The sequence below is a fragment of the Physeter macrocephalus genome, chromosome 16 (assembly GCF_002837175.3).
Source record: "Physeter macrocephalus isolate SW-GA chromosome 16, ASM283717v5, whole genome shotgun sequence".
Lineage (NCBI taxonomy): Eukaryota > Metazoa > Chordata > Mammalia > Artiodactyla > Physeteridae > Physeter > Physeter macrocephalus.
In genome coordinates this window covers 95,069,709-95,094,479 of record NC_041229.1, presented here as the reverse complement: position 1 = coordinate 95,094,479, position 24,771 = coordinate 95,069,709, and the positions used below count along the sequence as shown (strand labels likewise).

Here is a 24,771-nt window from a genome sequence, read left to right as displayed (position 1 = left end):
AGAGCTTGGAGTGGCATGCTGGGACTGGAGAGCGGCGGGGGGCGGGGGGGAGGGAAGCAGGGAACACTTGGCATTTTTTAAAAGCCCTGAGAGTTCAGTTTATATATATATATCAAAAAATTTTCAGTTTCACAGTGGGGTGGGGATAAGAGTGACAGACATTACAATATTGATCCTGGAAATGAGAAGTGAAATCTTTTCCACATTCTTCATAACATATTTCCAGGGATGTGTCCAGTCCCAAATGTCTCAAGCAACCACGTTTTGGGGAAGACTATCCAATAAGCAGTTAGCTTGAATTACTGGGAAGGGCATCCTGATTTTCAGCCTCGATCCAGGCCACAGAGTTCTATAATTTGAATAAAGTTGTGGGCAGCAAAAGAGTATGTTCCCTGTCTGTCCCTTACATATTGTGTGGTCGCGGGAGGATCACTTTACGTCTCTTTTCTTCAGTGTCCTCACATTAAAAACTTCGAATTACTCCTCTCGTTGCCTATCTCACTACTCTGTTTACAGAGTTTGCTTTGTAAATTGTGTGTGTGTTGTGGCGGGGGGGGAGCAGTGGGAGGGAGGGAGGGAGAAATGGACACAGACTGCTATGTAGCCATCAATGGACACAACAGTCAAGCCACCAGCATAGGGAACCCTCAGAGAACACATCCCTCTGGACTGCTGAGGCTTCCAGATATCCGAGGGTTTACACCTTTAAGTGAATCACAAAACCTTTTTAAAAAATAAAAACAAATATTTTAGATAGAAAACTTTATAAAATATTTTACATGAAAGCCAATATTTTAAAAATATATATATGCTAAACAAAATTTAAACCTTTACTTAAAGACTGTAGGGCATCACCAAGAAGAGCCATTTCTGTACTTCCTCAGTTTTAAGATGCCCCATCAATAACATCTTCAAGGGGATGAAATAGAAACTATATTCAACGTTCAAAGTGATGGTAAGGCTCATTTGGATGCCAGAAATCCAAAATATGAAAAACAAACAAACACACGCATACTTCTCTGAACCGAGGAATTCCGCCATCTTACAATGACACGCCCATATCGTGAAGCGCACACAGCGGTCTGCATACCTCCATACATCTCAGCATACATCTGCTGAGAGTTCTATTTTTAAAATAGCTTTTCCGTCTTCTCTATTCATGCCTGACTGGCAGATGACCCATCTCACAGACCCTCAGGTGTAGTCTTTCTCTCTTTCAAATTTGTCACTTTTAAACTACTATGGCTATGGAAAGCGGATAATTCAATGTGCTGAAATCTCGTGTAAACAGGATAAAATAGCAGCCTCCTGTCGGGGCGCTCCCCTGAAAAAAATGCATGAGCTCTGGTGGACGCACACACGCTTACTGTTCTCTGGTCTCTTCTGCTCTCTCCTCCGGCACAGCTACACCTAACTACAGTCCTGCTAGGTGAGGGTACCACAGTTTCTTCAATGGAAGTGTTATTTTTCCTAATCAGCCCGTTATACCTTCAAGTACTCCTGCATAGCACAAATATTTGGTAAGCTTAGTAGGAAAATATGAAGGCAGACTGAGATGGGTCAATGTAATAGATTGAAAAGAAATGGATATTTTAACTTAGCCAAGCGTTAAAGGAGAGATAGAGCAAAGAAGATGCTGAATGTTTCTGCCACCTCAAAGGCTCCTAGTCAATTGAGTACAAAGAAGAGTTCAAAGGCAAGGCAGGCTCCTGACTTCCACCCCCTAGTGTGGCTGAGGTTAGAGGTCACTGCTGGTGGAGCCACTGACCAATAAAAGAATGTTTGGAAACTCCACTCAACAGATAAACTGGGGATCCGTTTACGCCTTCCCCCCTATCCACACAAACACTTCTAACTACACAGTCCAGTGTCTATTCAGCCCTCCAGTATCCCAGATTGCTTTCTTTTCCATTGTGATTCAAAGGGAGACTGGGGATGTGAATGTTCCATTTGACTATAGAAAAATACTTGGTTGCCTACTTCTTCCTGGTTTCCAATGTGAGAAAGATGGTTGACGGGACTCCCCATCTTTAAGGCTTACATCAAATGCTACCTCCCCAATAAAGCTGTCCCTAACAGCTTTAACCCGCACTTCCTCCCATGTCAGACCCCTAACGTCCTTTGGAAAACCTGCACCATCTTCTCAGCTTTCTTCGGGCTTATACCCACATATCCCCAAGATGGCTGTTAGGCCTCTGTGGGTGGGGATCACAGGTTGTTTATCATCTCCCATCATCTCCCCTTGGGAAAAAAACATAATTGGGGCTGCACTGAATTAATTAACTAGTTAATTTAGCTCACAGGACAATAAAAGGCTGACTGGTAAGTTGGCTTTATACTGCTGTAACTATTATTAACCTCTCATTGAAGGAACTGGTTTTTAACTTAACCACAAAAAAACCCCATAAGCCACCCCAGCTCTTTCAATGCCACATATGCCAGTACTGCTGGCTGTTCGCCTTTAGGGGTAGATAACACAGATGCAGGTTGTACTTCAAAAATCTTAGCTTGGGCTTCCCTGGTGGCGCAGTGGTTGCGCGTCCGCCTGCCGATGCAGGGGAACCGGGTTCGCGCCCCGGTCTGGGAGGATCCCACATGCCGCGGAGCGGCTGGGGCCGTGGGCCATGGCCGCTGAGCCTGCGCGTCCGGAGCCTGTGCTCCGCAGCGGGAGAGGCCGCAGCGGAGGGAGGCCCGCATACCACAAAAAAAAATAAATAAATAAAAATAAAATCTTAGCTTGACCCCAGCTCTAACTTCAGGGTCTAGCCCTGCATTTAACATTATGGCTGCTTCACTAGTGCATCTAAGGTCAGGTGGAAAGCTTAATTAGGTTTCCTTGCCAGGCAGAATATCTTTCCTGGTACATCCTAACTCCAGAGTCACGTTAAGGATTTTCACCATGTATTCATCGATCAGATTATAGCCCCTGAACTCTAAGCTGCAAAAGGTTCCTGCAATACCTTCATCACCAAGATCCCACCCCACATCTCTGGGCTCAATTCAGAAACTCTGGCCCTATTCCATCACAGGAGAGCAGAATCCTGTGCTAAGTGCAGGAAGGAGCGGGTCTCGAGAGAGCGGCTCTGAGGACAATGTCAATGTAGCTCACAGCACTTAGGACTTCTTGGAAACAAATACTCAAAAGGCAAATGAGTCACTTAAAAGTGGATGGAGCCCTCTGCTGGCTACAACTGTCCACGCAGGCCCTTGAGCTGGTTCTGAGTTGCTGAGCAAGAAAATCAGACCCTCTGTTCCTGGGTTTCAGCTCATAGGGGTTCCAAGGTATCAGCTACCGATGCAACAGGTTTTCCCCTAAAAGTTTATGCCTGTCTTACAAAAAGACTCAAATTTGACCTCCCTAAAGAGAATTCACTAAGGTGTAAAAACTTTCCAGAACCAAGTGTGTGCTATTTTTTCAGTTACTCCTGCCAAGGTCAGATTAAATCAATGGAGGGTATACAGAAGGCAAAATGACAAGCATATTCTGGAAAGAACAAAAGAACTGCCTCTAATCTTAGAGAGATGATTAACTATCAATAGAAAAGTGGTTCCCAATCACAGAAATTTTGCTCCATGGGGGGCATTTGGTAACGTCTAGAGACATTGCCGGCTGTCACAATTTGGGAGACTGCTGGCATCTGGCAGCTGAACTTATTCATCCTTTATAACTATCTGGGAATTGCTTCAACCAGATAATCTCACCTTTAGTTGAGATCAGTCCAGTCTAGAAATGTGAGGTGGGGAGAAGAAAAGAGGTCCTTTTGGAGATGTAGAATATTCAGAGAAAGGGGAGCAGGACTAAATGGGGCATGGCAGCAGAGTGTGTCAGAAGGTCTGAAAATAGCACAGAGAAAAGGGGCATCAGCAAGCAGAAGGGAGATTTAGAACGGGAGGCAGGAAAGTACCAAGACTGCCTTTATCCTCCAAGTTGACATAATGTAGGTTATTCACCACCAGAGACAGTAACTGGCCCTCATGACAGGAGGTGGTCATGGGAAAGAGATGACCACTTAATTACTAATGTTGTCAAGGACAAGAGTTTCACAGCGTTTTTTAACAGCTGAATGGAACATGAGAGATGATCTAGCCAAGACCTTGATTTCATAAATGAGGAAAGGAAAGTCCAAGGAGCTTTGGTAACTTGTCATGGTTGTATAATTAATAGGGACAGACCCAGGGCTCAAACTCGAGTCTTTTGACTCCAAGTGTGTCTCTTTGAACCAAAATAACCTAAAAGTACACTGCTTTAAGTAACCTTTAGTCATTCCCTCTCAACGGTTCTATGATTCTGAGCCTGTCACCGAAAAGGCCGGCCAGGCTCGTCTCAGACCTATGGTTCCCAAACCAAGCGCCTGGAAAACAAGGGCATGCTGTGAGCTGACAGTGGGCGCTCTGCTTGGGAACTAAGTGATTCTCTTTCCAACACGAAGGTGGCTGGGGGGAGAAGGTAACTGGACAGAACTTGCTCATTTTTACCTACCCAGTGTTTTCTTAGCCTTTTAGACTAAATCTAGAAAAAGATGGTATCTGATTTAGCAGATGATTCTCTATTTAATTATGTTAACAAATCAAGATGCCATAAAAAGAAACACAAAGAGCATAAACACCAGCGCCCTTCAAGTAGCATTTTCTTCTACATGAGTTGTAAGAATCACAGGTTTAGATCAAGAATGTAGAGATCTCTAGACTGATTTTCTAATTCACTAAAACTCAGATGAGGTCAGGAATTAAGTAACAAACGGGGAAGCCCAGAAACTTAAAACGAACATGGGTGTGCTATGAAAAAACTTCAGGGAGGCTAAACTCAACCTGTGATTTGTTTTCAAATCAGAACACCAAAATGTTTTACAGATGAGGCTACTGAGGTCCAGAGAAGGCAGATCCTTGGCCAAGGGCACAGAGTTAGTAACTGGGCAAGTTGGCATTCAACACAGGCAGTCTGAGGTAAGAACCTACAGACTTAATTACTGTGTGATGTGCCATCTCTTTGGTTTAAGAAGCTCGGTACCAAAATAAAGAGGTGGACTGACCACATTCGCTAACTCCCTCCTAAAACCCTAAAATGACAATTAAGGGGAATTTTTAAAAATTAAGGCATAATCACCGAAAGATAAAGAGAACGGGGGAGGAGATAACAGCAACAAAATGTGGAAGCGGAAAAGCAGAAGGAAAGGTGGTAGCTGATGCTATAGGCCCAAGAGAGCGTATCCTAGGTCAGCTGAGAAAAATCTGGGGTCCGCTGCAGAAACTCAGGGGAAAAGGCAGTGCTCAGAGCAGGAAGACAGATGGAAAATGTATTTAGGAAGCAGTGAGAAGCCCAGAATTCCTCCCCATTCCACACAGCTGGGCGACTGCCCTGCCCTAGCCCAGACAGAGGCCTGAGGCTCGTTCCTGGGACAAGGTTAGACACAGGGGTGCATGGGGCAGTTACATCCTCAACGCTGAGAGCCCTCCAAACCTCTTCTCCAGCTCAACACCTACATAGATAATTTTGATAGAAATAAAAACTTGTTAAAATCCATTAAAAAAAAAAAAGAACTGGAGAAAACCATAATCTGAAAGGATACATACACCCCAATATTCACTGCGGCTCTGTTTACAATAGTGAAGACATGGAAGTAACCTAAATGTCCATCAACAGATGAACGGATAAAGAAGATGTGGTGCATATATACAATGGAATATTACTCAGCTGTAAAAAAAAAAAAGAATGAAGTAATGCCATTTGCAGCAACATGGATGGACCCAGAGATTATCATACTAAGTGAAGTAAGTCAGACAGAGAAAGACAAATATCATATGATATCACTTATATGTGGAATCTAAAAAAATGGTACGAATGAACTTATTTACAAAACAGAAATAGAGGGACTTTGCTGGTGGTCCAGTGGTTAAGACTCTGCGCTTCCAATGCAGAGGGCATTCGGTCCCTGGTCAGGGAACTAAGATCCCACATGCTGCGCTGCATGCCACACGGCGCGGCCAAAAAAATAAATTAATTAAATAAAATAGAGGGGATATGTGTGTATAACTGATTCACTGTACAGCAGAAACTAACACAACATTGTAAATCAACTATGCACCAATAAAAATTAAAAAAAAAGAAAAGAAAAGAAATGGAAACAAAATGCACAGTACCAATACTGGGATAGTCTTTTTTCAGTTTTTAACTTGTTTCACATTTAAGCCCAACTAAACTTCTTTTGGGAGAGAAAAAGGGCAGCAGGACTAAACAGGACACGTGGTGGATGCGTTGGACAGTGGAGAGCAGCCCAGGGGAAGGGGCATCATAAGGTAGACGAGAGACTTGGGAGGGAAAGAGGGAGGGTGTACGTGTTATGGGGAGAGGAGGGCACCTCTTAATCACGAGGGCCGCTGAAGGGGAGATCCAGGCCAGCTGACACCGAGACGCTCTCGAGGTCAAGGCTCCTCAGAAGCATCACCCTGAAATGTGCTGGCTTGCACAGCCGTCTCAGTCACCAGAACCCTCACCTGCCGTGTAAACCACCTTCCAGAGAGGGGCAGTTCTGCGTCCTGAACATACCACTGAGGTGTGACCCTAGCGGCACAGCAGGCTTACCTCGGGAGCATTTCTGAATCTCTGATAGTTATTATTCCAAACCTTACCTGATGCAACTCCCTAACACTGCTTTCCCCTTTTAAGTTTGGTTGGTCAACGTAGTGGGGAAATAAATCCCACTCCCACACTCAGCAGCCATCGCTCTGTACCCAAGCAGCCAAGGCCACCCTTTCACGTCACCCACGCCCCCTCCCCAACAGGGCTGCCTGGCCCCTTACCTGTCTCTGCATTTCTTCAATCTGTCTTTGGGGGATGCTCTGCAGAATACTGTACACATCTGACATCTTTTCTTCTGGCACAGCCACTGATGCTCTAGAGACAAGAGCAAAACAACTGATGGACGCGCAGCCCTGCACACAAAGCACTGCTACGTACATTTCTTGTTTAATTCTCACAAGCAGAAGCAACAACACCCCAAACTACCCTCAGCCCCACAGTCCTTGCAGTGAGTAGTCCCTCTTCTTTGCCCCCTTCTCAGGGCCGACCAGCTCAGAGGAGCTCCCACCAGCTCCATCTCTCAGCTCCCCATCACCACTCCATTGATCTCCCATCCTCCGTCCACTCCCCACTGTGCTTCAGCCACAAAGGCACCCTCTCAGTCTCCTGAACATACCACACTCTGCCTAACCACAAGGGCTTTGCGTGTCCAATTCTGCCCACCTGGTACTCTTCTTCACTCTTCACTGCCCGCTCTGAATTAACAATGACTCTTCTCCTTTAGCTATATTCCCCAATCCATTCATTTACTCGGCATATATTTATGGAGCCCCTACTATGTGCTAGGTCCTGGCAATACAACAGTGAACAAATCAGACACGGAAGGAAGGCCAGGGAGTGAGAGGACCAGGGGAATACCCGAGGGAGATCATTCCAGAAGGAACAATAAGCAAAAGGCCCTGAGGAAGCAGGGTGTTGGGAATGCTCCAGCAACAGCAAGGAGGCCAGTGTGGCAGGAGCACAGTAAAGAAGGTGGAGAATACCAGGCACTGAAGAGAAACAGGGGAGGGAGGGTCACAGCAAAGCCTCTGGGGCCTCCCTGGCCGTTTAAGGACTTCCGCTTTCACTGAGATAGAAAACCACAGAAGGTGTCAGGAAAGCACGGCATGATCTGGTTATGTTCCAACAGGATCATTCTGCCTGAAGTGTTAGAACAAACTACAGAAAGCAGGAGCGGAAGCATGGAGAACAGCTGGGGCCCATTGCATGGTCCAGGCAAGGGATGCTAAGAGGGAGGAAGTGATGAAAGTGACGAGGGAGCGGAGCCAGCAGGACGTGCCACCAGAGTAGAGATGGTGGGCAAGGGAGAGAGGGCTCGATGACGACTTACCCTTCATGGATTCAGCAGAGTTGGTCATTATATTTGTCTAAGTTAATTTATTAAAATCTGAGACCCCCTCCGCCCACTAGCCTAGTCCATTAGGATGGAACCACGTCTGGTCCCACTCACCAGCATATCCCGAGCACCTGGCATATTGCCTAGCACAACTGCACTTAATAAATACTTGTTAAATAAGTAAATGATTTCTACCATACAGATGGGAAAACTGAGGCTCAAAAAGATTAAATGATTGGCAAGATCACAAAGCTAGCCAGTAACAGAGCTGATTATCTGAACCCCAGTCTTTTGGCTTCAAATCCAGAGCCCTCCCACCACTTATCCATAATTACAACTACCCAAGCACATCTAGATCCTCGTAGGAATGAGTATCTTCTCAGACTCAGCTCAGGGTCACTGCCTCTGAGAAGCCCTACCCAAGCCCACAGCCAGCAAGGGTATGTGTCTCTTCCTCCCTCTCCAAGGATCCCATCCAGCCAGGGCTGCATCTCAGCTCTGCATCTGGTAATCACAGGCTTACCTGTCTATCTCCCACCACTGGACTAAGAGCTTCTCAGAGGCAAGACCTGACCTTGATCATCTTTGTATCCCCATACCCAACACAGTACCTGGCAAAGAGAGGGTGCTCAATACATATTTCCACAGATGAATAAGTGACTGGAAGTGGCTCATCACTTCTCCAGGACACAGAGAATCATACACCCTCCTCCTCCAGGCTAAACTGGGCTCCCTCCCTGTTCTGGGTTTCCACAGCCCCCCTGCATGCATCTGTTACAGCATTTATCATACAACATTATAATTGTTGGTTTGTCTTCCCCACTGGATTCTCACCTCCTTAAGAGCAGAGCCTGTATTATTCACGAGAGTCTTTCCAGTAAATGTGAGATAAATGAATGTACACATGAATGAATGCTACTTAAATTGTTCAAATACCTGTGGTGACCAGGCTTGAACATGATATCAAAAAAGGTGGGAGAGGGCTTCCCTGGTGGCGCAGTGGTTGAGAGTCCGCCTGCCGATGCAGGGGACACGGGTTCGTGCCCCAGTCCGGGAAGATCCCACATGCCGCGAGGCGGCTGGGCCTGTGAGCCATGGCCGCTGAGCCTGCGCGTCTGGAGCCTGTGCTCCGCAACGGGAGAGGCCACAACAGTGAGAGGCCCGTGTACCGGGGGGGGAAAAAAAAAAAAAAAAAAGGTGGGAGAGGACAAAGCAATTAAGCATTTGAGGCAAAGACAAGCCTGAGAGGTATGTACAAAAGGAACTCGTTTTCAAACACCTTTAACCTCCAAAGTCCTGGGGAAATGAAACAACAAGAGACGAGCAGACTATTCCATGAAGCACAGCACTGACAGTCACATCCAGGCAGGACCCACAAAGCACAGCACTGACAGTCACATCCAGGCAGGACCCACGCGTGTCCATCCGTCCACTGGGAGTGCTTCCAAGCTTTCACCCGTGTGCAGGCGCTCCGCCTCCAGCCAGTACTTTATGCAAATTCAACAGACTCTAGAGCAGTGGTTCTCAACTGTGGCTAGAAATCAGAATTGCCCATGGAGCTTCAAAAGTCCTGAGGACAAGGCCCAGGTATGTGTTTAAACGTTCTTCCGGTGAGTACACTCTACAGTCACAGCTGAGAACCGCTGCTCTAGGTCAAGGGTAAACGGCCAGATGGTAAATATTTTAGGTTTTGCAGGCCATGTAATCTCTGTCATTTTAAACTACAGTACTCAACTCTGCCACTGTCACTCAAAAACAGCCAAAGATCATGTGTAAATGAATGGGTATGCTGTGATTCAATAAAACTTTATTTACAAACACTGGCACCCAGCCATATTTGGCCCAAAGGCCTGTTGGCCAACTCTGGCTCCAGGCCAACAGACTAACTCTCCTTATGGAAAATATAGCAAAAACAGTCTGAAGGAGTAGTTCTCCAACCTAGCTATGCGTTACAATTGCTGGGGGGACTTTTAAAATCTAATCCATGCAGGACTCCTGGTGTAAAGTTTATCAGAAGGTAACACCCACCTCTTCCAGTCAAGAACTTCAGAGAAAGGCAAAATGTAGGAGTCTGCAATGATAACTGGGACACAGCCGGCCCGTAACACGTCACTCAACACCGCCTGGCCCAGCCGAGCTCCTCGAAGGACCACACAAAAAGTAGCCTCCTGCAGGAATACAGGCAGAGGGAGGGATTACATACCAGTTTCGCTGATCCACTTACTCTGATCCCCGCAGACCACAAAGTTCTCTCAAGGGCTGAAGCCAAGCAACACCAAAAATGCTAAAAGGTAACAGGTCACACCAGTAAGACTGAAAAGCTTAAGTGGCCGTGATGTTCCGGTTTTCCACTCTTCAGTGTCAGAGCAGTGCTTCCACTGCTGGCATTCTGAAAATGTTCACAACCCACGTCTAGGTCTTCCTCTGGATACTCAACAACGTGACTTTGCAAGGGCTGGATTCTTTCAGTCCTAGTGTGCTGTGTACACACACTGTGGCACAGTGGCTGCACAGCGCTCAGAATACTTACCTCCGCCTACCTTGTTATAGAGTTATTTGGTCTGGGTCTATCAGTCTCCCTAGAGGATCCCCTAAATAGAAAGTATCATATCTCCTTTTATCTTTCTACTCTCCATGGCATCTAGCAGTGTGCTTTGCACATAGAAGACATTCATTTCATGAATGCAATGCCTTAGAAAACATACTAAGACAGATTATGATCTATTTAGAAACAATCCATCGAACAAAAAGCAAAATCTCAAAAAATTTCTTCCTCGTTCACTCCCCCAAACTTGTACTCGTTGTGGGACACGTTTGGGAAAGTGAGAGATGTACAGAAGAAGAAACAGCTGCAATAAGTCAACCAAAATAAGAAAAGACCCTATCTCTAATACTCAGTTTCTCCCAGTTTTTGCCTCTTCAGGAGGAAAAAAAGTTAAAAAAAAAACCAAAACACTGTTTAATCTTTAAAGCTAGAGAAAAGGAAAGTTCAGAAAAAATATGAAGACACTCAACATGCCAAAATCCTCTAGGGATAAACCAGAAAACAGCAAGAGTGGAAAGAGGGCATCAGTCATGGTGGAGGTGCAGGTGGACAGCTCAGCTGGCCCCAAAGAGTCGGTGTCCAGATGCGGACACACGTGCTGATAACCATTTTTCCTGTCTAGACAAAGGTTACTATAAATACTCCTGCTCACATCACCACTGTTATCAGTCAGACATTCCAGAGGAGATGCAGCACTTTTTGAGTGAAAGTATTTTAACAATCTCAGCATGGGCCAGTTCTCTTTGGAGATTTAAAAAAAAAAAATCACACCAGCTCCTTGATATTTCTCCTTGAACTAACCTGTCTGTATTTTAAATATTTAAGTGAACAAAACTCAATTTCTCCTTTCCTAGCCTCCAGGCCCTTGGAGTGTGAAATATCCTGCTTATAAAACATCCCCAAAAGGACTACTCTGTTTCTGGTTATGGAAGCCCTGCCACTTCCACAATACCAGTAGGACACGCTAAGGGTGGCAAAAACACCAAGAGACAAAACGGTAACAAAAAATAAAAACCTCCCACTCAGGAAAAGCTGACCATGGCCTTGCGGGTTGGCACAGTCAGAGGATACAAGCTGCAACTTAGAGAAGGAAGTTTCTCTGGGCTGGATTATGAATACAGTGATAAAAGCAAAATACATATGCCTGCTTTGTCTATATGGCTTTTTTGTAAATCTATGGGATTTGTGCTTTTGCAGTAAGATGAATATTTGAAAGGAGTAGGAACGCTCATAGGCCAAACGGCTTTGCACAAACAGTACACAGATGTCAAAGCTCCTGGAGGCCCATGGCTGCAGTGAAGAGCAGTCTGTGTCTTCCTCTCCCCTTGGGGAGCTCTGCTAGCTGAACATGGGAAACACCTGTCTGTTGGGGTCAGTTTCACCTTGCAGATGTGACCTGTGCCGAGCCCCGAGAAAGGTGCCAGATGGCACTCACCTGCAGCACCTGTGGGTAATCGAAGACCTGGTGCTTGTGGCAACGCTTTCGGGCAGCGGGGATGCCCTCGGAGAGGTTGGTGCACTTGTCCAGGACCAACGCCGCTTCTCCGTGTCTGGCCTGGAGGGCGGCCAGCTCCTCTCTGTACTCGGGATGCAGAGCCATCTGGGACGACAGGAGGAAGTACCGCCGTGGCCTACGAAGGACAAAACGAGGGACTGGGACCTTGCAGCCGCTGTGCGAGTCAAGGTGAGACCAACTTTGATATTAAACTTAATGGCAACAAGCATTTTCTCACCCTTCTTTATTCACATCCTTGACTTTTTGGGAAATTATACTCTGTGGCATTGCTGAATATTTAAAATATTATACAATCGAAGAAAGCAATCTATGACTCACTCACATGCTGAAGCATCATGCCGTCATTAAAGATTTCATTTGGGAAAAGTTCTTAATGTTTTGAGGAAATGCTTATAATATGCCGAGCTAAGGGAACATGCTTTACGTGTGTGTGTATGTATATGTGTAAAGACAGAAACTGACTGACTAGTTGATTATTTGGAAGAACATCAAATGTTATCATTAGTTCTATATGAGTTCTCTGCTCTGAAAAGGAACTGAGAGCGGGCTGCATCTTTCAAACAGGAGAACAAGGGGTCTTAATGGACAGCAGTGGCTGTGAACAGAATAGGTGAAAGACTGCTTCTGGCTGTTGAGTGTCACCCTATGCCACTCAACAGCCCCATCCTCAAGGCCACATGGACTCAGGAAGACCAAATTGGTCACTGAGAACAAGTGGAAAAAACCATCTTCACCAAGGGATGGAACCAGTCTCAACATCTGGATAGCAAGGATGCTTACAAGAAAATGGAGTGAAAGCAGGATTTCCAAGAATCTAGCGCCATTTAAATCTCCACGAGAGACAAAACGTGAGCACAAAGTGAGTAAGCCAGGAGTTGGGGGAAGATTCTGGGGAGACCAGATGGTAAGTAATTCCCTCCCGCAGGCAGACAGGTTACAGAGCATAAACACGACATGGGCTGATGGACCAGCAGGGATCACTGTAGAAGAAAGGAAGAACATAAAGCAGGTTCCAGAGGAAATGAAACCCTCATCAGACCTAGAAGCAGGACTCATTTAAATCTACCTCAAACTGGTACAGACCAGGGAAAATACTGAAGATACACCTCTCTAGGTACTGCCACCAGGCAAGATAACAGGAAGCGATGCATAAGGAACAACCCAAAGGCTACAGTCTGAACCCCACTCCCCACCCCACCGCTTTCCTTCTTGCTTTGGGAGAAAGAAAGGGTAATTGTTTCATTTTTCCATTGTTTCTCAGACTTATCTGGAGGGTCCAGCTGGAGAACACCGTATGCATCCACCCATGGACAAAGAATAATCATTCTCTAACGGAGAAGGTGTCACCTTCCCAAGCATTAAGCTTCATGCCCAAAAGACACAGAGCAGTGATTGAGAAGGTGAACACTCTCCCTGCCAGCAGTTCAGCTCAACAGAGCAGCACTCACCATAGCTGTGCATGGCTCTCAAATCCTCAGAACCATTTCTTCTGGTCATTTCTTTCTACAGCTGAACTAAAAGCAAAGGGTATTGCCCACACCACAGGGAGGAAAGAAAGGGACAAGCAGATTCCCTAGAACTTCACTGTCCAACAGCTGTTAGCCTCGTGAGACCATTTAAATCCATTAAAATTTAAAATCCAGTTCCTCAGTCACATTAGCCACATTTCAAGTGCTCAACAGCCATATGTGGCCAGTGGGCACCTGACAGCACAAATACAGATCATCTCCTCACTGAAAGTTCTATTTGAGAAAGCTGCCCGGGACGGTAGTGCAGGCCCAGAGCCCGGGGTAGAGGCAAGCAGAGGTAAGAGAGACAAGGAACAGCAGCCCGTCAGGGAGATAGTGTGGATCAGCTGTATCGACTGGTTTCTCTCATCCTGGGCAACTTCCCCCTAGATCACGTTTTATTGAACAATACACTGTATATTTACAGCCAACAGTATTCCTTCTAGCCACTGAAACAGACTCTTGACTTCTACTCCCAGCCCTGAGCCTCAGTTGTTTTTCCTTTGTAAAAGCACTAATGTTCAGAGGGATGACTTACGATGGGAAGGATCACATACAGGGAGCACCCTCAGATCACCTCAAAGGGAAGACCACCTCCATTCAGAGTATTTCTGTAATCAAACTCGTCTGTTTAAACAGGAGGAAGATTTACAGTCAAACTCTCAAGACAAGCATGGAAACCACCTTAACAATTAAAGCCATTTGAAAATGAAATGAACTGTCTTGTGAGGTGCTGAGTTCTTTTTATTACAAATCAGAAAACTTTTCATTAAGAAGTAATAGCAAAAGGTATACATCAAGTTAGAGATGAACGGCCTCTAAAGGTCTTTCCAATTCCCAAGACACTGGTTCTACGGTGGATGTCATGGAGCACTGGGACTTGCTGGATATTTCTGGAGATTTTCTATTTAAGTAACATAAAACTGGTGCTCCGGGCTGCTAAGAACAAGAATAGACATGTTGGTATCCAAGGGGGTGTCCATGCAGGAGGATGTAGAGTGCTGGAGTCCTGGAGGGAAGAGGGTGCTTCTGCACAGCGGGGGTGGCCCGCCCACAGGGAATGCTGAAGTCTTAGTTGGGGGAGAGCTTCTACTTGGGGGAAGAGCAGGGAGGTGGCCTGGCACAGAGTACGAGATCCCTAAAAGAGTGACAGGGGAAGGGGTAGAGAGGTAGTTATGGCCTCCCAGCATGGGCTGCTGAGACCAGGTGAGGTTAGGAGGGCATCCGGGCAGCCCAGGAGAGTGTTAGAGGCCGGGCAGGCTGAAAGGGCGGGGGAGGGTGATGGCAAGAGTAGCATCACTCCAGTGGGGCGGTGGGGGGCAGACCCAAGAAGGGTGAGGAGAGTATCTGTCCTGGGGCGATGGGGGGAGCAGGAGCACTGCAGGAGGATCAGAGTCCAAGTGGGCGTGGAGAGGGCATCTGTGCAGTGAGGGGCAGTGGCAGCAATGCGACAGAATTCTGGTCACATACAAGAGGGTTGATCAAATAAGATACTGAGGATAAGGGGAGCCAGATTTCTCACTGTCAGAGAAGGGAATTACAAATATGTAAAGAGAGGGAATTCCCTGGCGGTCCAGTGGTTAGGACTCCGTGCTTTCACTGCCGACGGACCAGGTTCGATACCTGGTTGGGGAACTAGGATCCCGCAAGAGGCGCAGTGGAGAAAAAAAAAAAAAATATATATATATATATATATATATATATATGGAAAGAGAGAAAACCAGAATGCCCCTGCAGTGTTGGATGGAATTGAAGACACCGATATGAATGCACGGTTTTCAATACATGTAGACACACACACACACACACAGAGAGAGAGAGAGAGAGAGAGAGAGAGAGAGAGAGAGAGAGAGAGAGAGAGAGAAAGAGAGACAGAGGAAGAGAGATCCATCTATATAGACAGAGAAATAAATACAGATGCTAACATGTGGTGCTCAAAGAAACTCTTGAATAAAGAAAGACTCTGGGTTGGATTTCACTGTTAAGAACACAGTTCTATTTTTAGACACTCAGCCACCAGGCTCCCTGGGTCCCCACCTACCACTACCATTTTCTACATAAATGTGCAGATGTGAACAAGAATCTAAAAATGTTCCCCCTGCATGCATGCTGGCTCTCCCTGACCTGGCAGATGGCTGGTTGATGGAGTAGGCCCATTTTAGTTTTAAGCAAACAAAATCTTAAGGTGGATTTGTTTTTCTTTCAAGGATTAAAATTACCAGCTACGACTTTCATGTTTCCTCCCAGCAGTGCTGATATCGAAGCTTAAGTAAAATCATGCTGAGAACTTGAAGTCTCCCTCAATAGTAACAGTTGTAAACTCCCAATTTAGTTCCTTTTAGAGAGAAAATGACAAGAATTCCAGCTGAGGCCAACACAGCTGTGAGAAGAAGCTATCAATAGCAGCAGTCCTCAGCTTCCCATTGAAAAATATTGAGAGAGATTTAAAATAAAAACAAAGCTCTTACTTCTCTATGCAGCCCTCAAGAGATGTGGGAATTCCCTTAAAAAGCAACTCTCACAAAGAGCAACAGATCCCAAATGTTGCCACGAGGTCACCCACACTGCCTCCTCCGAAGTCCCTAGAAAGTGTGATGAGTCTGGAGCCTGTCTTTGCTTTGCTTTGCTTTTTTCCCCCTTTTTTTTCAGAGAGAGAGGAGTGTTGTTTGTAAAAGAAACACAACTGCAGGGCCAGACTGCAAAACCGGTGGGGAAATGGAGAGGGTGGGTCCGAGTTGGGCGTAGAAATCCACCCCTTGGCCAGCAGGGGGAGGACCACGCCCATCGCAGCCTTTAGTGTCCTTCTGCTGCCCTTGAAGGTAGAGCGCTACTCTATCTAGTTACTGAACCTCAGAAGTTTAGAAATCAACTGCAGCCTTAAGCCATCTAAAGATCTTAATTTCAGCCTAGTTATACATAAAAATTAGAGATTACGTTACCAAGAGAATACCACCGAGAGAACAGCCTGTAAATCTTTGAAACTACTCTTTGAAGGTAATTACTGTTCAGAGTGGTTTGCTCTCCTTTGTTTATCTTCACTGAATCTTTTCCTTTCGGTATGTTTTCTTCCCTGGATTAAGTCTGAAGGGAAGTGACAGTCCTAAACCAATATAAGAGAGCTAGGGACGTCCCTGGTGGCGCAGTGGTTAAGAATCTGCCTGCCAATGTAGAGGACACGGGTTCGAGCCCTGGTCCAGGAAGATCCCACATGCTACACAGCAACTAAGCCCGTGCACCACAACTACTGAGCCTGCACTCTGGAGCCCAAGAGCCACAACTACTGAGCCTGTGAGCCACAACTACTGAGCCCATGCGCCACAACCACTGAGCCTGCGCTCTAGAGCCCGCCAGCCTCAACTACTGAGCCTGTGTGCCACAACTACTGAAGCCCGCACACCTAGAGCCCATGCTCCGCAACAAGAGAAGCCACCGCAATGAGAAGCCCGTGCACCACGACGAAGAGTAGCCCCCGCTCACCACAACTAGAGAAAGCCCGCGCGCAGCAACGAAGACCCAACAGAGCCAAAAATAAATAAATAAATAAATTTATTTATTTTCAAAAAAAAAAGAGAGAGAGAGCTAGATTATACTCAAGAGATTACACGATAAAGAGAGTTTTATCCGAGCAGTCTTAAGAAAGAGGCCCAAGGCAGCTGAGCCGGCCTGCCAGACTCGCTCCTCACCTACTCACCCTGTCTCGCCCAGGCTTTCTCGGCCGCAGCACTGCCGACATTTGGACCCAATGATTCTTTGTAGTGAGGGGCTGCCCTGGGCATCGTAGAGATTTAGCGGCATCACCGGCCTCCACCCACTAGATGCCTGCAGTACCTTGTGCAGAACAGAGTTAACACAGCCTGACGCCTCTCTTTTTCGAAAGGCTGGCCCTTCGTTCCCAAAAAACCCTGGGCGCTGAATCTCTAACGAGCTTAGCTGGTGGGCAGCATTTCACATGGTTGTCACAACTTGGTGCTGGGGGAAGTAAGCCCCTCCTGTGTGATGCCAAGGGGAGAGCACCCTTGGAAGCCTGCCCCTGGTTTCCCTGGACTTCACCCCATGTGCCTTTGCTCTCTGGGGACTGTGATATACATCCTTTTGCTGTAATAAATCATAGCCACGAGTAGGACTACACACTGAGTCCTGTGGGTCCTCCTGCAAATCATCAAAATTGGAGGTGGTCTTGGGGACCACTGACACACCCCCTCAGTCACGACAGTCAAAAATGGCTCCACAGATTGCCAAATGTCCCCGTGGAGGGACAAAATCAACCTCCCTCCCCTGCTGAGAACCACCAGCCTGGGCACACTTGGCCCAAATAGGCCTGCAATAAAACTTTGATTTGAACTGAAGTGAACAGAACTCAATTGAATTAAATAATCTCCAGAACAACAGGAAAAGAAAAGGGAAAAGAAACAAGGTTTAAAAAAAAAAAACATTTAAAAATCACACAATTGATTTCAAGTAAATGCTCACAGAAGCAGCAAGCAGAGGAGTAAACCTTTCTTCAATTTCAAGTGACTTTTCTCTATTCATTAGTTATTCAAAGCTAGTGCTACATAAATATGCCAAATTCAGATCCTAGGTACATGAGAGAAACTTGTACTGCCCCAAAGGGTACCAGCTGGACTCACACAGATCACCCTTTCTCAACTTATGGAAATCCAGCCTCAAAACACGGCATTGAACTATATCAGTTCCTCCAGTCTACAAATTCTCTATAGATTTATTTTTGTGCTTTCATCTTGATGATCAAAAAAATTAGTATAGGCAAATCTTTGCTCATATTTAATGATGTATACTACTAAAAATTTTTCAACGTCCAAGCTTGTATTTGATGGGCTAATGAGAGGAGAAGGAAGACCTAAAATGTAAATAATGCAAAGCAAGTACACAAGGGTAAAATCTAAGTGATGGGTATACAGGTGTTCACCATAAAATTCTTTTAACTTTGCCGTCTGCTTGAAGATTTTCATAAAAATGTTGGGGAAAAAATACAAATCATGCATCTGTACCAGATGAAGATAATAATGTCAGTATATTATAACAATATACTACATAAAGGGAAGCTTCCTAGCGGCTCAAACAGAAAAAGTGGCAGGAAGAAGTACATCATCACCCAGCATGCAAAGTACAGGCATGCTAAACGCAGAAGTCCCATAATTAACGCCATATTCACCTTGAGAGATGCAATTCAGTTTTAAAGAAAAAGGCTCAGCTGTGACATTATGTTAATCTGACTGTTATTAGTTTTGTAGATTTGTCTGTATTTAATTTGTAAATTTGTTTTAGTTTTGTTGTTGTCTAAGTACAAAGCAGCTTAGATTGTTTTTTATTTGTACTTATTCAAGTTGCCCTACTTAAAAAAGCAATTAAAATGCAAGGGATCTTGAACAGCCAAAAGCAAACAAAAATAAAACCCCTGGAAAAGAAGAACAAAGTTGGAGGACTTACATTTACCACTTACTACAAAACTGCAGCAATCAAGACAATGTGGTAGTGGCATTAGGACATATAGACCAATGGAATACAATTGAGACTTCAGAAATAAACCCATATATCTACAGCCAGTTGATTTTCAACAAGGGTGCCAAGATCATTCAATGGGAAAAGAACAGTCTTTTCAACAAGTATGGATAAGACAACTGGATATCCACAAGGAAAAGAATGAGGGTGGACCCCTACCTCATACCATATACAAAAATTAACTCAAAATAGATCAAAAACCAAAATGTAAGAGCTAAAACTATAAAATGCTTAGTAGAAAACACAGGTGCAAATCTTTGTGGCCTTGATTAGACAATGGTTTCTCAAGTATGTCACCAAAAATGCAAGCCACCAAAGGAAAAATAGAAGCTTCATCCAAATTAGAAGCTTTTGTGTATCAAAGGACACTATTAAAAAAGTGAAAAGACAACCTACAGAATGGGAGAAAACATGTTCAAATCATATATCTAATAAGGATCTAGTATCCAAAATGTACAAGAATTCTTACAACTCAACAATAAAAACACAACCCAATTTGAAAATGGGCAAATGATTTGAATAGACATTTCTCCAAACACAGGATATAAATTTTCATAGCCAATAAGAACATGGAAAGGTACTCAGCATTATTAATTAGAGAAATGCAAATCAAAACCACAATGATACCTCTTCACATCTGCTGGTGTGGCTAGAATAAAAGACAGGTAATAACAAGTCTTGGCAAGGTTGTAGAGATATTGGAACCCTCCCTCATACCTTGCTGGTGGGAATGTAAAATGGTACAGCTGCTTCAGAAAACATTCTGGCAGCTCCTCAAAAAGTTAAACAGAGTGAACATATGACCCGGCAATTCCACTCCTCAGTATATACCCAAGAGAAGTGAAAACATATGTTTACATAAAAGCTTGTACATGAATGTTCATAGCAGTATTATTCACAATGGCTAAAAAATGGAAATTACCCAAATGTCCATCAACTGAAGAATGGATAAACAAAATGTGGTATATCCATATGATGAAATATTAAGTCAAAAAAGGAATCAAGTATTGGTTCTATTCTACAAAATGGGTAAACCTTGAAACCACTATGCTAAGTGAAAGAAGGCAGACACAAAAAGTCACATATTGTATGACTACATTTATATAAAATGGAAGGCAAATTGGTTGTTGTTGCTAGGAACAGGGGGCGTGAAGTTTGGGGGCAGGGATAGAGTGACTGCTAGAAGGTAGTGGGTTTATTTGGGGGATGCTGTAAACGTTCTGGAATTAGACAGTAGTGATTAGACGATAGTTGTACAATTTTGTGAATATACCAAAAAACACTGAATTGTACGCTTTCAGTGACTTTTATGGAATATGAATTATATCTCAATTGAAAAATAATAAAATAAATTAAGTCAACTCTGGGAGTCCACTAACACAGGAAAATCCACAAAGATGATCTAAGCAGCAAGTTCATGAACCATTCAGACTTTTTTTTTGCACTTGCCTAATGGTAGAGAAAAACATATTTCAAGCTCTCCTGGGCTTTATACATTGTCTACAAAAAGTTGCTATGCCTAAAGGAAGTTCCAGAATTTGGTTCTGGGCCACATGGGAACACATATACAAGAGTGAAATGTCTTCTCTTTGGGAAAGTTCCCTTATTTCTCAAAGAACCCATAAAGGCTTCTAAGGGGAAGTTGGGATGCTTCAATAATGGTTCTAATGTTCTGTGAGCAAACTACTTCCTTGAGACTCATTTCTGACACCAAATGCTATGTGTGGGTTTGTAGATCTCATCCAGCACGTATAACATTTCTGGTGTGGCAATATACAAATCAGTCACCTTCATATTTTACATGAGCACTTGTCACAAAAGCAAAGGATACTATTATCATCATGTTTGTTTAAAGCTCACTGATATGCTCATCATGAATTAGCACAATTTTTAAACAGGCTACAGCAAAAAAAAAAAAAAAAAAAATTTAGATAAAATACCCTGCACATCCATACCATCAGCCCTTCTCATTTCCTCGCTCACGTATCAGAAATATGACCCAATTATGTGCCAGGCACGGGGGACGTGGCAGTTCAAAACAAGACCTGGCTGAAGCTTACAAAATCAAAGATCCAAAACAGATAAGGTTTAAGCAAGTGGTTACAAGGGCATAATGAGGGTAACTAGGAGGAGTGCCATTCCAGGGGCCAAAAAGTCCCCCTGACTAAGTGGTATTCAAGTTGAAATCTATAGGACAAGCAGGCCATTACTCTGATGAAAATGAGGAAAAGGATTTCCAGACAATGGAGAGTGTTTACAGCCCAGAAAAACAGAGAGCAAAGCTTATTCTAAGAACTAAAAAAAAAAAACAAAAAAAAGAAAAAAGAAACAAAAAAATCTAGAGATGGAGACAGTGGTCGTGTAGTCGAGGGTCTTGAAAGACATTTTAAGGAGTCTCGGCTTCCCAAGAACAATGTGATGCCAACAATCAAACTGGAGAACAGCGAGCCCAGAGGCAGAAGACCAAAGAGGAAGCCGTTTCAGCAATCCAAAGGAAGGACGACAGTCACCTGGTATAGGGTGGGTGCAGAGAGATGGAGAGGTAGACAGATCTAGAAAATATTGAATACTTAGGATGTAGAATCAATAGGACTTCTTATTCTGATACAGGAAGTAAGGGAGAGGAAAGAACTGATGACACCACATAGATTTCTGATTGGGGAAGCCTGGTAGACAGCACTCAAAATTGACTGAGAGAGAGAGAGAACTGAAGGATCAATAAGGTTGGGGTGAGGCAGGGAAATGGTAGACTCAAAGACCCTGGCCTGTAATCGATGCTCTGGCTCTCACCAGCATCTCCCAGCACACCCTGTTTTGCAGAATGCTCCTCACCCTGGTCCTTTCTCTGGAAGTTCCACCTCGGCTGACAGAGGACTATAGACAGGAATGCTGACATCGTAGCCTTGCCGGTAAGTCCATGTAGAAAAGCCACCACCAGCCAACAGTGCCCTGAAAGCAAAGGATTTTGTCAAATGATGAGAAAGAGAGAAGGTCTTCATTCTGATAAGCTCTGTGGAAAGGGGTAATTGAATATTCATAACAATATCAACCACAGCTAACGTTTACCAAGTCCGTTTTCTATAAAGACACTGTGCTAAATGTTGTACAATCACACCTGCTGGACATTAGCTGCATCCTATTCCTGAGTCACCACCCTTCCTCTGGGATCCTAAGTAGTCTTTCCTTACTTTCCATGTTTTAAAATACATCACAGCCAGGAGGACTCCCTTTGAACAGCCCCTCTGTCACCTCATTCAGATCCCATTCACCTCTCCCAAAAGTCACACCCAACTCTTAAACACACTTACAATAACAGCAATAATAATAGGTCTGTACAGGACAACTGGCTGGGGAAGTCACTTACCAACCCCACTGACTGGAATCTCAGGGGACAATGGACAAAGAAAGCAGTGGTGACAGCAAAGTATCACATCTCATGCTGCCTACACCCCAGCCTCTCTCCAATTCCCGCCCCGAGCAGTTCTTTCCACTGTCGTCCCAGAGCTACGTGTGCATCATGTAACCTCTACCAGCTCTCACCATCCATTCCGGCTACTCAGTCTTATTAACCCAATTCCATCTATAGGAAGCAGAATCCAGAACTGGACCTTCAGTGCTTCTCTGGCAGTCTGTATGCACAAGCTTTTATTCTCCTTAGTTAGAAAGCCAGGAAGACTCTGTTTTAATTGGATCCAGCAAGCAGTACAATGACACTTCATCAGAAAGGAAGCAGGTGTATATCAACTTTTACGGTTATTCTGTCCCTGGGGCTGCAAACCCATCAAATCACTTACTGGGGCAGAGTGACGCCAGTTCCATGCACCGCACAGCCTGAGCCAAAGTGTATGAACTGAAAAGCCACATTCTGTGCCATCCTGATTGCTACCAATCCCCTCCCTGCTCGGATGACAGCCTACATTCCCTTCTAACGTGACCAGTGTAAGTTCAAAGATTTTCAAACCACCCCTGGAAATCCCAGTCTGTTTGTTTAAGCTTTAGGAAACCAGGAATTGGTCAGGGAGGTAACGTGCAGGCTAAAAACCTCTCCAGCTGCCAGTCCACTACGTAAGACTCAATAACTAGCCTTCATATCAACATACGGTCTTATTTTTCTTGACTGGCGTTCAGCAATGAATCCGTCCAACACGGATTTGGGTGGGTTCCATGACCATGATGGCAAGCAGACTGCATGGGTCCCCACAACCTATGTGCAGAGAAGCAAACACTGATCCAACATATAGGCACCAAGCAGTCCAGGTAAGCCAGGGTAGTGGGTGACGAGGTACTTATACCCACACCGCAGAGGACAGGAGCACGTAGTGAGAAAGGAAGCAGGTGTACACGATGCCAACTTTTACTGTTACTCTGTCCCTGGAGCCCCAGGGGTAAGGGAGGGGGTTAAGCACTGGCAAGAGGAAAGCATGCAACCCGAAGCATGTCTCCTGCCACAGATCACACATGTGCAATCTGGTGTGTGATCTCAGGAACAGTCACCACTGCAATTAGTCAAACAAGCCGCACACCGGCCCTGCTGCTAAGACTTCAACTCGAAGTCCCTGTACCTTCTTCTGCCGAGCTTTCCCTAATATCATAATGGAGAAAAAATTCTAAGCCTCCCTTGTTTTACGGAACACGTGTTTTACAACGACTGAAAAGTAAATTTCTGAGAAGCACATTCTGTTTTCCCATTATGTATCCCCAAATCAGAGATCTGTTCCAAAGCCGCAAGAGACTGAATACAAACCTTGCAGCTAAGAAAGCATTACTATGACGACCACACTCACACCAGGCAAGGTGTTCTATCACTGGAAGTGTCACCAGCATCTTCAGCACTTTCCGGGACTTCCTGACTCGGGGACATCACCGACCCTCCTCCTCTCAGCCTGGCCTCGTGGACTCAGCATCCCTACCCTGGGTCTTTCCCAGACGCTCTCACAGCTCGCCTCCTCCCACGTGAGTATTCGCAGAGCCTGAACACAGTTCGTCTGCAAGTGTATCTTTTGCTTCCTTTTAATCAGGCCTGCAAATTCCTCAAATATAAAGCTTCACGTTTTAGGTTTTGCAAAAAAAGAAACTGACCAATTCTATTGATTATCCTTATTCGTTTACTGACTCAAACTGTAAAAAAAAAAAAAAAAATAATGAGACAAGTACATTTGAGCAATGGCTAGATATTTGGTGAATATCTGGTGATATTAAAGAACTACTGCTAATTTTTTTAGGCATGATAATAGTATTGTAGTTATATATATATATTTTTTGGCTGCATTGGGTCTTTGTTGCCGTGCGTGGGCTTACTCTAGTTGCGGTGCTACTCTTCATTGCCGTGTGCAGGCTTCTCATTGCGGTGGCTTCTCTTGTTGCGGAGCATTGGGCTCTAGGTGCGTGGGCTTCAGTAGTTGTGGCACGTGGGCTCAGTAGTTGTGGCTCGCGGGCTCTAGAGAACAGGCTCAGTAGTTGTGGCACACGGGCTTAGTTGCTCTGCGGCATGTGGGATCTTCCCAGACCAGGGCTCAAACCCATGTCCCCTGCATTGGCAGGCGGATTCTTAACCACTGTGCCACCAGGGAAGTCCCTGTAGTTATATATATATATATATTTTTTTTTTGGGGGGGGTATGCGGGCCTCCGTCTGCTGTGGCCTCTCCCATTGCGGAGCACAGGCTCCGGACGCGCAGGCTCAGCGGCCATGGCTCACGGGCCCAGCCGCTCTGCGGCATGTGGGATCCTCCCAGACCGGGGCGCGAACCCGGTTCCCCTGCATCGGCAG

General features: G+C 45.1%; 1 protein-coding gene across 14 annotated transcripts in view; it reads right to left on the bottom strand.

Annotated features, from left to right (window-relative positions):
* LOC102979294 (exostosin-2) overlaps positions 1–24,771 on the bottom strand; it is a 160,870-nt gene that overhangs the window by 96,837 nt on the left and 39,262 nt on the right. For 13 of the 14 annotated variants that reach the window (XM_028477378.2, XM_028477383.2, XM_028477382.2 and 10 more), the window contains 4 exons: positions 21,835–21,951; positions 11,894–12,089; positions 9,942–10,081; positions 6,799–6,892 (listed from right to left, as the gene is read on the bottom strand). In XM_028477378.2, the coding sequence (XP_028333179.1) occupies positions 6,799–6,892; positions 9,942–10,081; positions 11,894–12,089; positions 21,835–21,951 (547 nt within the window). The remainder of the gene's footprint in view (positions 1–6,798; positions 6,893–9,941; positions 10,082–11,893; positions 12,090–21,834; positions 21,952–24,771) is intronic. The other variant, XM_028477381.2, reaches the window with a different exon arrangement.